General features: G+C 47.1%; 1 protein-coding gene across 1 annotated transcript; it reads right to left on the bottom strand.

The window, feature by feature from the left end:
• Window positions 1-6,180: 6,180 nt before the first annotated feature.
• Window positions 6,181-10,562, bottom strand: TMEM250 (transmembrane protein 250). Its single transcript, XM_056505219.1, has 3 exons — window positions 10,310-10,562; window positions 8,929-9,088; window positions 6,181-6,749 (listed from the first exon to the last, which is right to left on the bottom strand). Exon 3 carries the CDS (start codon window positions 6,623-6,625, stop codon window positions 6,206-6,208), a length of 420 nt encoding a protein of 139 aa, XP_056361194.1. The 5' UTR covers window positions 6,626-6,749; window positions 8,929-9,088; window positions 10,310-10,562; the 3' UTR covers window positions 6,181-6,205.
• Between the last annotated feature and the right edge of the window lie 1,359 nt (window positions 10,563-11,921).

An 11,921-nucleotide genomic window follows, 5' to 3' on the forward strand; every position in this document is an offset into this window, starting at 1 on the left:
CTCGGGAGCTTTGCATGGACGAGCTGCTGTTCCCCTTCAGACCCCCTTGATGTCAGAATGAACCAGCAGGCAGCATTAAAGTAACCACGTTGGGCTTTTCAAATATACAACTCTGGGATTTATTCTTTAAACCATTGCTCCTTTTTTGAGGCAGGGAGAGAAGACTCCTAAAAAAAAAAAAAAAATCTCTTTGCCCATCTAAATTCTCCCCATTACCAAGCAAATGGTTTGCAACAACACATTTATTCCACAGCGGCTCCTGTGCTCTTTTTTGTTTGAAAAAAGCCACAAACAGATTGTGATTTTCTCTAACAGATTCACCATCTGGGAAATTTTTCATGCAACTCCTTTCCTCACTGGGAGCAAGTTACTCAGAGGGGAATTCCCAGCAGAGAGCAGACTCTGAAGGGATGGGTCTTTCACTTAATTAGCATGCATAATCTGGATGTCCTTACTCAGGCAAAACTCTCACCAGGGCCAATGGGAGATTTTTACTTTTTTTTTCAAGAACCAGCTAAGGACTTTGGTATTTGTCTCTTGGTGTTACATAGAGTGTTTTCCTTGCAGGGAATAGTTGGCTTTTGGCTGCATTGGAGGCTCTGATTTACTACATCTCTGAGCATCCAGGGTCAGGATGTGGCCCTTGCAGGCAGTGTCACAAGGCTGAGCCTGGCAGCAGCAGTTCCCTTTCACACACTTCACCAGCCCAGGGAACATCCCACATTTTGGGAGCACGCTGTGGGGTGGAGGTCAGCAGGGGAAAGAGGCTCAAGGGCCCAACAGGCATCAGCACAGAGAAGTCTCCTGTTCCTACAGCCAGGGGTGGTTTTTCCCTCAGCAGATGAATTTATCCCTTGGGGAGATGCAGGAAGCGCAGGGATGCTCCTTTCATCTGCTCCCTTACAGCTGCTCCTGTGGAACATCAGCTCTGAGCAAGACCCCACTCTGCTCCCACCTCAGCACAGCTCTGAGAGCTGCACAAGGAGATCTTACACCAAACAATTTTCACTGGCTCATTACTGGACAAAACTTCGCTTTGAACTGACATTTTCTGGGCACGATGAGCGCTTTGAAGCAGGGAGACAAAATTAGTGCAGAGAGTTGGCAGGTGAAGAAATGACAGGGTGTTTTTTTTTCTTTCCCCCAGCAGCAGAGCTGTCCAGGAGCTATGGAAACCTTGTTTGGCTAAATAAAAACGCAGAAAGATAACAAGGCTTCATATTTTCCAGGAACGTGTTCGCTGGAACAGCGTTCTATCTGTGTGTGCTGGAGGCTCCAGAACAGCCAAAGCTGTTCCTGAAGGGAAATGTGCTGTGCTGTCCTCCACAGCTGGGAGTAAATTCTGTCTCCTACCTCCCCAGGAGGGAGAGGAATCAAGTCAGTGATGCAGGAGAACCCTGGAAGGAATTGCAGTGAGGCAGGTGAGGGGCTGGTTTCTTCTCCAGTCTGTCCCCAGTGACTTTTTGAGACTTGCAGCTACAAACTGGGACAAAACTTGGCCCTGAAGCTCCCTCTAGGAACTGGGCAAACAAGTTCTTCCTCAGGAGCTGTCAAAAAAAATTCCATATATTACTGAAAGTGAAATTATATCCACTTGTCCAAATCCTCCTCTCTCTCAGAAACCTCCTTGCCATTCCAGTTCTCCAGTGACTCTTCAGCTCTTGGGAGAACAGAAAGGAGCATCTCCTACACACATGGGGATGGTGGGCTGCTCTGTCCACACAAATGTCTCTGGTTCTCCAAAAACCTGTGCTCCATGGACTCCAGCTTTGCCAGTCTGGAGAAAAGTCTTGCCCAGCATCTATTTTGGGGTTTCATGCTGTTGAATATCACTGTAGTATTTTCCACACAAGAATAATAGGAATGACAGAGTCCACCACAGCAGGAATATTCTTCTATTCCCATAGGAAGCATCATAACTGCATCCTGAAACTTCAGCTCTGCACGGGGAAAGGAGGAAAGAAGCACCTGCCAGGAATTCATTGCTGTGCCCCTCAGTGGGAAGTGACAGCTCCTTCCTTCCCCTCTACCCTGCCCAGCCTCAGAGAATCACAAAATCATCAATTTTGGAAAAGACCTCCAAGATCAAGTCCAGCCTTCAGCCTAACCTGTGCTCCCACCCTGGCACCCAACCAGCAGGACATCCCCACGCTGCAGTGAGAAGAGGAAATCCTTCCTTTTCCTTCCCAACCCATCCACCAACATGTTAACAACCCAAGTTTAATGTAGGTGGCATGTTTCATACAGAATCTTACAGGCACCCAAAACACCAGCTGGTGCCATGTTCTGAGGAGTTAACGAGGTGAAATCCAACATTTCAGTCTCCTTCCAGCACTGGCAGCTGAACAACAGGCGTGGCTCCTCAGGGATCCCCCTGCCACCCAAACACCTGGAAACCTCTGGAGCCAGCAGGACTCATTCTCCAGAGGGTTTGGAGTAGCTCTGCGATGGACACACTCCCCCAGATCAATGTTTCTAATATTTATCTTAATTAATTAAAGGTTTTTTTTTTTAACCCACGATGTAGAATTGCAATGTTTAAAGAGCAAACGTGGAATGAAGGGAAAATCCAAACAAACCATCTGCTCTCGCTGTTCAAGATGGAATCTGCATGAAGGAATGCTGAAATGAAAATTGCAGTAATTTTAGAGTTAAAGCCATTTATATCTTTAATAGACTTTATATATTTTGGAGCCTAATCCATTCCTCCCAACATTAAATTTGGGAAGAGTGAAATACCCAAAAGAACATAAAACTTCCCAGTGAGGCACAGTTTGCAAGAACCTGCTGAACACGAAATATTTCTGGCAAATATCATTATAAACCACTCCTGAAAAGCAGAAAGTTCAACTTCCCCTGTTTCCTTACTTGCATTTTACAACGTTTTGTGTGTCCCTTTATTAAAAATGCCAGGTTTTCCAATTAAATTAAAGGGGGGGGAAAGCTCAACCTATTCTTTGCATAAACATAATACAACATTTAGCCTGCCTCTTTCTCCCTCCCTCAGTTGTGGCTTGGCTCCCTTACAGCTTCTAAGAAAGTTTAGGAATCTCAATTCTGCAAGAAAGAAATACTTTGGCAAAATAATCCTAAAAGCTTTTTTAAAAAATTAAAACCAATAATTTTACATTCTGAACCATTCCCAAGATCTTACTTACTGTGCAACCTCCTGGGGATGTTGTGAGGTTTAATTAGCTCCAGCTGGAAAATGCTTTGAAGAGGAAAAGTGCCAAATATTGCTCCACTCAGGTAGAGCTAAAATGTCTAAATTATTACATCATAAAACAAATAATTTGAAAATTAACTCCTTTTCCTTGCCAGCATGACTTCACAGGGACTTCACTTCCCCAATGTGCTGGTAGGATCACACCACCAAGATGTCCAAGTGCTGGTGATCAGAGATTTTTGAACATCATGGTGCCTTTGAGGCCACCTCAATTACTTAATTTTGGGATTGCCTGACTCACTTTTCCACAGGAGCCCTGATGCTCAGGTACTTGCAGGTACTTGGCCACCTCTGCAGAAGATGCTGGTGAGTCCCAGAGCTAAAGCAGCTCAGCCCCAGGGTCTCTCTGGAGGAACATCTGGGCATTTGGCAAAGGTTATTTTTTGTGATTTGACAAGGACACGTCCTTCTCCCTCCAGAACACAACGTGAGTTTGCTGAAGGTGTAAAAGTGAGGCTCAATCTCCTTCTCCCTGCACCAAGGACGTGATAATGACCCAAGGCTCCCAAGATGAGATTTTAATGAGGTTCTGCTCAACATCAGTCACTTCTCCACATCTGCACTTGGCAAGGGGGCTCAGCCTCCAGCAGTGACCTTGTGAGGCTCCAGCTCCAGGGCAGATCCCCCATCCCAGCAGCTGCTCTGCAGGGACAGCTCAAAAAAGGCTCACTGGGGGCTGTCGTATTTATGGAATAAAGCAGTTGGCTCGCAGTCAAATTACAAGTGATGAAAAAGGTTGTGAGACTCCTTGTACCCACAAGCTCCTTTGTTCCCTGACCAAATTAGCGCTGGAAGAACCACCTGCTATTCATGTGTTAATCGCATGATCGCTGCTCTGCCTTACAGGCTCGCACACATCAAAGCCGGCGGTGTCACCCTGTTCCTGCGGGGGTTTTCAAAGAACACCGGGAAACAGAGAAGTTCACGACCTGCCGACAGCCCAGACCTTTATTTCCTCCGGAGCCAGAACCAAACCACCAGAGTTTGGCCAAGCAGGTGAGTTGTCCATCACAGAGGACAAGCAGACCATAAATCACCACAAATCACATTTTTCTCCCAGGGAACGCTGATGTTCAGTCACTGCCAGGTGAAACAAGGTCCCACTGCCCAAGGAGGATCCCGGCTGCTCTCCCAGCCACAGCTGGGCTGTTTGCTGTCAGCTGTGACAGGTGTTCAGGAATTCTGGAGGAATTCTGAGCCTCCCCAGCCTGCAGTGCTCCGGGCTGCCAGCTGTACTGGGGATTACTGTACTGGGGGCTGGGGATTACTGGGAGCTCTCTGCACACAGAGCAAGCTGGAGCTCAGACCTACAGGACATTCAGGACCTGGGGTCCACAAACAATCCCAGAAAAGGCTCTGGGGAGCTCTCTGTTGGGAGGAAGGTTCCAGACACCAGTTTGTGACAGATGCTGATGCTACATCTTTGCTGCAGAAAGAGCCTCTGGCTCTCTTGGGGCTAATCTAAAGTTCACACCACCGTGGTCATTATTTATTCAGCTCTGCTGTTCAGCTGCATTATCTGTAACACTCCATAGTGAGAGAATTTTGGGGGGTGCTTCAGCTTTGGGCTCCACACAGAAGCTTCTCTATTTTCTATCCACAAGCCTCCAAATCAAGGTATGACAGCAAAAGACTGCACCACTCACAAGCTGAAATGGGAAGGATCTTTGGAACTCACAGCTCTGACCAAAGAGATGATAAAAAACCAGACACATAATTTCACTCTTGCTTATTTCCCTACGATTGACCCCGAAGATTTTGTGCAGAGAGGGAAAAGTTCTGCATAATTTTTACCAACTTGTTTTCAAAGAGTTCCTTAAAGAATGCAGGGAAAAAGGCAATATTCCATCATAAGGCAAAACAAACAAACAAAAGCAGAATAAAAATAAACTTTAGGGCAGTTTCTGGGCTCCATAAATAGTTACTTGACTGACTGCACAGTGACATCTTAGATCAAGACCAGTAGAACTGAGCTTAAAATTCAGCTGCTTTTTTGAGCTGTTGGTAAGGCTCTGCAGTGACCCTCCCTGTCCCTGCTGCAGAGGTAGAACACTTTGTGTCATTTCAGGGAACAATTATTGCCAGCTCAGACTGCACTCAGCTTCTAATCTCTCCTAGGTAAAACAGTCTCACCTCATTGTGCTCTGTGAGACAGAAGAATCTCTGTGAGAAAGCTGGAACGAATCAATTGAGGGAAAAGTAGAACCAAATGAACACTGAGGATCATTGCAATGGGTCCCCCTTAATCACTGCAAAATGAGAACATATTTGCCATGACTGGGAATTTCAGGAGCACATGATGGCAAGCCCTGCTACCATCCCTCCTGTGGATTTGTGCTATAAGGGAAAGACTCAATTACTCAGCACTAAATGCCTGGAAAGGACAAAGCTACATAATCACCTTAAAGTGGATGAAACAGGAGAGTGGGGAAAATGTGTGTCTTGTGTAAATCTAAAAATAAAAGAGTGGAAAAAAAACTCCAAAGCCCTACAGTTAGTTGAATTTTGGGCCCAGATTCTTATTTGGAATATACAAAATTAAAACCTACAAGAAAGATACTTTTCACGTGCCTGAGACATTAAGGAACATTTTTAGGAAAACGGTGAAGATGGATTAGGAGTGTGGAGTGCAAAATTATCTGGCTTCTATCCTCCAGATAAATCATTATCTTTTTCATGGCCACAGGAACAGCACTGAAATAGGCTCTTATGGATTAAAAGAAACTTATACTAACCAGCACTGTGCAAAGAACAAACCACCCAACCCAGTGTTACACTTTGCTAATCAAATTGGCACCTTGACCTTCAAATAGATACAAATTCCAGAGACAAGCACGTTCATTTATCCACAAAAATTAGCACTGAGAAATAAATTAATTTATATTAAAAAAAAAAAAAAAAAAAGAGGACATTGACACATTTCAGGAGGGTAGAGTAGAAGAAAAGTCACCTGCTGATCCCACATGCGCTTGGTTTTATTTACATATCCACAAAGACCATGAAGCACCAGCCCAGCCCCCCCACCAGCAGCATGGTGACATGGATCCCGTAGATGAGCAGTTCATTCATCAGGCTGAAGTCCACCCGCCTCCGGCCCAGCAGCAGCAGGATGATGGACAGTTTGTACTGGAAGCGCAGGAAGATGCGGATGCCGAGGTACTGAAGGCAAAACAAGATCGACAGAGCCACCCAGAGGATGGAGGTGAAGAGGCTGCAGCTGAAGTAGAGCAGGAAGCGGATGAAGCCGTACATCCAGCGCGATTTCAGGTAGATGTCGAAGTTGTTGTACTTGGTGCGCACCAGGTGCGCGCTGCGCACGGGGCCGCAGGCGGAGTGCAGGCACGTGGTGTGCGGGCCGTGGAACGAGCGCACCCGCCGCGGAATGGGGATCACCGGCATCGGGCCCCGCCCCGCGCAGCCCGCCCCAGGCCACCAGCAGCGCGCATATCAGGTGGCGGCGGCGCGGCACAGCCGGCGAGCGGGCGCGGCCAGGGCTGGGCAGGATGGCTGCCGAGGGAGACACCTGGAGGAGGCACAGGGAGCAGATCGGGTTCGGTGCTGGTAAATCACACAGGCAAGAGACATTTTCTCTAAATAACACAGCCAATAGAAAGTTTCAGTTCTCCTGAAGCTGCTGAATAGAGCAACTTGGCCGATTTCAGTATCAGCGCTTACTTCAAACCTCAACTTCTTCCCTTAAACCTTCCCTTCTTCCCTTATACCTCAACTTCTTCCTTCAAACTTTCCTTTCTTCCTTAAACCTTCCCTTCTTCCCTTAAACATTCCCTTCTTCCATCAAACCTTCCTTTCTTCCTTAAACCTCAACTTCTTCCCTTAAACCTCAATTTCTTTCCTTAAACCTTCCCTTCTTCCCTTAAACCTCAATTTCTTTCCTTAAACCTTCCCTTCTTCCCCTAAACCTCAACTTTTCCCTTAAACACTCCCTTCTTCCCTCAAACCTTCCTTCCTTCCTTAAACCTTCCCTTCTTCCCTTAAACCTTCCCTTCTTCCCTTAAACCTTCCCTTCTTCCCTTAAACATTCCCTTCTTCCCTTAAACATTCCCTTCTTCCCTTTGCCTCTTTGCTTCTTATTCCCCACACAAACAAACAATTTCCATCCCACATTCCAAATAAACTCCCCAGCCCATTATAAACTTTGCTGCCTTAACACTGGATAAAGAGGTTTGGTCTGAAATCATCCTAATTCATAAATCTTTCCTAATCTAAGGCACCCTGCAAGAGCCCACCCATCTGAGCAAAAATATTCATGTGAGAGCAGTAATATTAATGTATGGGTTTGCACTGGGTCATATTTCCTCTAAAAGCAAAAAAAAAAAAAAAAAGTTCTCAGAGTACTTTCGCAAGTGGATTCCAGATCTGTGCTCATTTCCAAACTTGGCAAAGCTTCACCAAATAAACAAACTGAAAATAATGGAAGGTCTGGGAAGAACAATGAGGCAATCATGTTTTTCACACTCCACAGGATGTACCTCCCCTGGCTCAGGCCAGCCTTGTGCTCTCACTGTCACTGCAAGGCAAGGCCAGGCAGCCTTTCAAAGGCATCCACCAGTTTATTTCTCCCCTTGGGGACCTGCAGAGATAAGTGAAATTATCTTGATCTTCTGCAGTGTTTAGGATTTATAATCTTAACATCCTTCCACACACCCATTGTTGTTGTGTGAGTGATGAGCAGGAGCCTCTGAGCTGCTCTCTGCTTCACCCCAGGCTCCTGATGTGCCAAATTCCGGGAATTATGAAATGACAATGCTCTCATCAGATAATGCTGGAAAACAACAGGGACTTCCCCAGACTCCTTGCACACCCAAGTGTTCAGATGCAGGCAGATCTTTCCTTTGTTGAACCAAAAATCTGACTGCTCTTAAAACTAATTCAAGAGTTACTTCAAGAATCCTTTTGTTTCATTACTAACAGAACTAACCACAGAGCAAATGATAAAGCTGCAGGAAACTGTATTTTTGATATCAAAATCCTTCTATGATACAATGTGTATCAGTGGGGAAGTCTCTGCCCTGCTTCCTGCCTCAAATTCCATGGAAATGGAAATTCCATTTCTGACCTCTCCTGCTCAGCCCCATGTTCCAATTCCTTTTGGAATTCTGTAATTCCTTACAGAAATGTGAGGCAGTATTGGCTCTACATGGATCAGGGACTACCAAAAAATAGGAGTAGGGGCTAAATTATGATTTAAAGAATTTAGGAAACCAAGGGTTCTCCTCAATCATCACAGACACCCTCATAATTTTAGGTGCCTCTTGCCCTGTTTCCTGTCTGGAGCCAGGAAATGCCAATCAGAAGTGTGGCTTTTGCAAGGCACAGGAATTGCTCAGACACTGAACCAGCACTGCCTAAACCCAACCCAGTTCTGTGCCTGGAGCATGTGACCCCACACACTTCCCACATGATGGGTATGAACTGCTCAGCATTTGCTCCCAGAGATATTTTTGGAGGACTAAAGTAAGACAGGTCAAAAATCACATGCTGGGGATTCAGAGCCTTCAGTTCCTGACAATGCAGCCTCTCCTTGCAACTTCCTTTATCAGGATACAAAGTTTTCCAGCAAACTCTGGCACAGTTACTGTGCCTACCACGGGAACAAACAGCCTCTGGTGGGTTCATGCTTTCTGGATGAACTGAAACAACACTGGAATGTGGGGAGGACAAAATAAACTCTGAATTATTACATTTTAGGGGTGCTGCCGTCCACTCAGCAGGTCGGGGCTCCACTGCCTTGCTGAATTCTTGGAACAAAAGAGTGAAGTTTTCCTGTGACACCTTCTAGGAAGAGTGACACAAACTGCTGAGGTGCTTCATAAACTCACAACTCTCTGCACAGGAGCTGACCTAAAAGACAAAATGACACAGTAATTTTCAATTTGCTGATTTTGTGCATTAAAATGCTCACAATTACCAGGCCTGTCCTCAAGAATGAATCTTTAAGCCCATGAAGACTCCAAAAAGAATCCAACACTCAGCAATATATGGATTCCAGCTGGGAAGAATCAGTGAGTGGCTATTCAGTGCCAGGACAGAAAATCACAACCAGCTGGTGCTGGTCACCTTCTCCTGCCAGACTGTCCTGGGGCACATGAAACACGATGCAGGGAGCACAGACTTTCCAAACTGAGTATGGAATAGCAGATCCTCCCCTGGGAGGGTGGGGGATTCCTGTTAATCATAGAAGTTTTGGAGTTTGTATAAACCAGAATACTTAAAATAAGAAAAGAACATGCACCTAGATAAAGGGAAATATATGATTAAACCCACTCTGTTTAAATCCCCCTGTTATGAATATTGTGGATACCAGTTTGTAAAAGAGAAAAAAAAAAAAAGGAGTTTTCCATAGTCTGAAAGGTTTTTTTGCAGAATCAGATTTCCTGCCTTTGTGTGATCAATCACAAACTATCTGCTAAAGATCAGACTTCCCACTTCTTCTGGTTTTTATCTCCCAAGACTAGCTGGTTCCATGACCAATTGTCCCAAGGGCTGTTCCACGGGAGTTTGGAAGTTTCTTTGACCACCACTGCTTACCTTGCAGAATTACTACAACAAAACAACAACAATTATTGATTACTACAAGGAAAACCATCCTATAAAAAGGGAGCTGCAAACCAAGTTCGGTGGAAGCGTTTTCCCCAGCGCTGCTTGCTCTGTCTATATAAAATAAAGCAATCTAAATTTTGATGAATATCGAGACGTTTGTTTCTCATTTATGACATTAGGGACAATGATAAATAAAGGTTAGAGCCGAGGGATGAGCGGCGGGAGGAGGGGAAAGGCCAACTCCTCCTACATGGCCCCGATCGCGAACGGAACCGCGGCCGCGCGGGGCAGGAGCTGCGGGAGGAGCTGGGCCTGCCTTCCCCGGCACGGCCGCGACTCCGCCCGGGGACAGGGACAGCGGGCCCGGCAGTGACCGAGCGCTGCCGCACCGCCGGGCACCGGGGCGGAGCTGCCGCCGCCGCAGGGCGAGGCCCGGGCCCCGCACTCACCGCGGTGCCCACGGCCGTGCCCCACACTCACCGCGGTGCCCGTGCCCATGGCCGCGCCGTGCCCCACACTCACCTCGGTGCCCATGGCCGCGCCGGGCCCGGGCGGAGCGAGGCCCGGGCCGCCGGGCGCCCGCTCTGCGCATGTGCGGGGGCGGCTCCGGTTGCTCCGGTTCCGGCGGCGGCGGGCGGGCAGCGGCGGCGCGCGGTGATGGCGTCATGGCGGAAGTGGCGGAGACGCGTTGCCCTGGCAACGGGGGCGCCGGGGCCTGGTCACTGCTGGGGTCATTGGGAGGGTGTTATAAATGAGAAACAAAGTCTCGATATTCAGCTAAATTTAGATTGCTTTATTTTATATAGACAGAGCAAGCAGCGCTGAGGAAAACGTGAGGGATCACCGCCCACTCCACGCTTCCACCGAACTTGGTTTGCAGCTCCCTTTTTATAGTATAGTAATCAATAATTGTCATTGTTTTGTTGTAGCAATTCTCCAAGGTAAGCAGCGGTGGTCAAAGAAACTTCCAAACTTCCGTGGGACAGCTCTTGGACAATTGGTCATGGAACCATCTGGTCTTGGGAGATAAAAAACAGGAGAAGTGGGAAGTCTGATCTTTAGCAGATAGTTTATGATTGATCACACAAAGGCAGGAAATCTGATTCTGCAAAAAAACCTTTCAGACTATGGAAAACTCCTTTATTTTTTTTCTCTTTTACAAACTGGTATCCACAATATTCATAACAGGGGGATTTAAACAGAGTGGGTTTAATCATATATTTCCCTTTATCTAGGTCCATGTTCTTTTCTTATTTTAAGTATTCTGGTTTATACAAACTCCAAAACGTCTATGATTATCACGAATCATTTATCAATTATCACAGGGGGTCACACCCAGAATCACACCCGGGGTCACAGTGAAGGTCACTCTGGGGTCACACTAAGGGTCACACTGGGGTCACACTAAGGGTCACACTGGGGTCACACTAAGGGTCACTCTGGGGTCACTCCGGGGTCACACTAAGGGTCACACTGGGGTCACTCCGAGGTCACACTAAGGGTCACTCTGGGGTCACTCTGGGGTCACTGCGGGGTCACTGCGGGGTCACACCGTGGCTGAGGTGCTGTGTCCAGTGTAACCAGAGCAGCAGCCAAGGGTTGTCCAGAGAATCCTAAAAAGACCCCAAAAGTTCCTAAAAAACCAACAGGTGGAGAAAAATTCAAAACAATATAAAGGGAAGGAAAACAACTTCCTCCCCGCTGCTTCCTCTAGGATTTAATTAGGAATTCTTCTCCATAACGGAAAGAATACACAACTCTGACATTGGCTCCCTGCCCCACTTTCTGTCTGGGCAGTGCCACGGTGGAAAAACATTAAATAATAATAACTCAGGCCATCTGTCAGCTCTCAGAGCTGCTGCTCTGCACAGCCCAAACCCCTCCTGGTGTCCTGGTGCCTCCCGGAGCTCCTGCTGGGCTGGTTCCTCCCCTTCCCCTGCCCTGCAGAGCAGTTTGATCCTGAAACACCCGAGGGAATTCTGGATAAGGCAGCAATGGGGGAGTTCTCCTGGGAAATTGGCATCTCCACGTTCCCCATGCAGCTCCTGCTGGGAGGGAGAAGGGGCTGAGGGGAGCTGAGACTGGAACTGGGAACACCTGTTTGGTGTTGGATAAACAGGAGAGCCTCCCACAT

The sequence above is a fragment of the Oenanthe melanoleuca genome, chromosome 17 (genome assembly GCF_029582105.1).
Source record: "Oenanthe melanoleuca isolate GR-GAL-2019-014 chromosome 17, OMel1.0, whole genome shotgun sequence".
Taxonomy (NCBI): domain Eukaryota; kingdom Metazoa; phylum Chordata; class Aves; order Passeriformes; family Muscicapidae; genus Oenanthe; species Oenanthe melanoleuca.

What these genes read in the sequence shown, in the direction of transcription:
- TMEM250 (XM_056505219.1), bottom strand. Translation starts at nt 6,625, where the DNA reads ATGCCGGTGATCCCCATTCCGCGGCGGGTGCGCTCGTTCCACGGCCCG.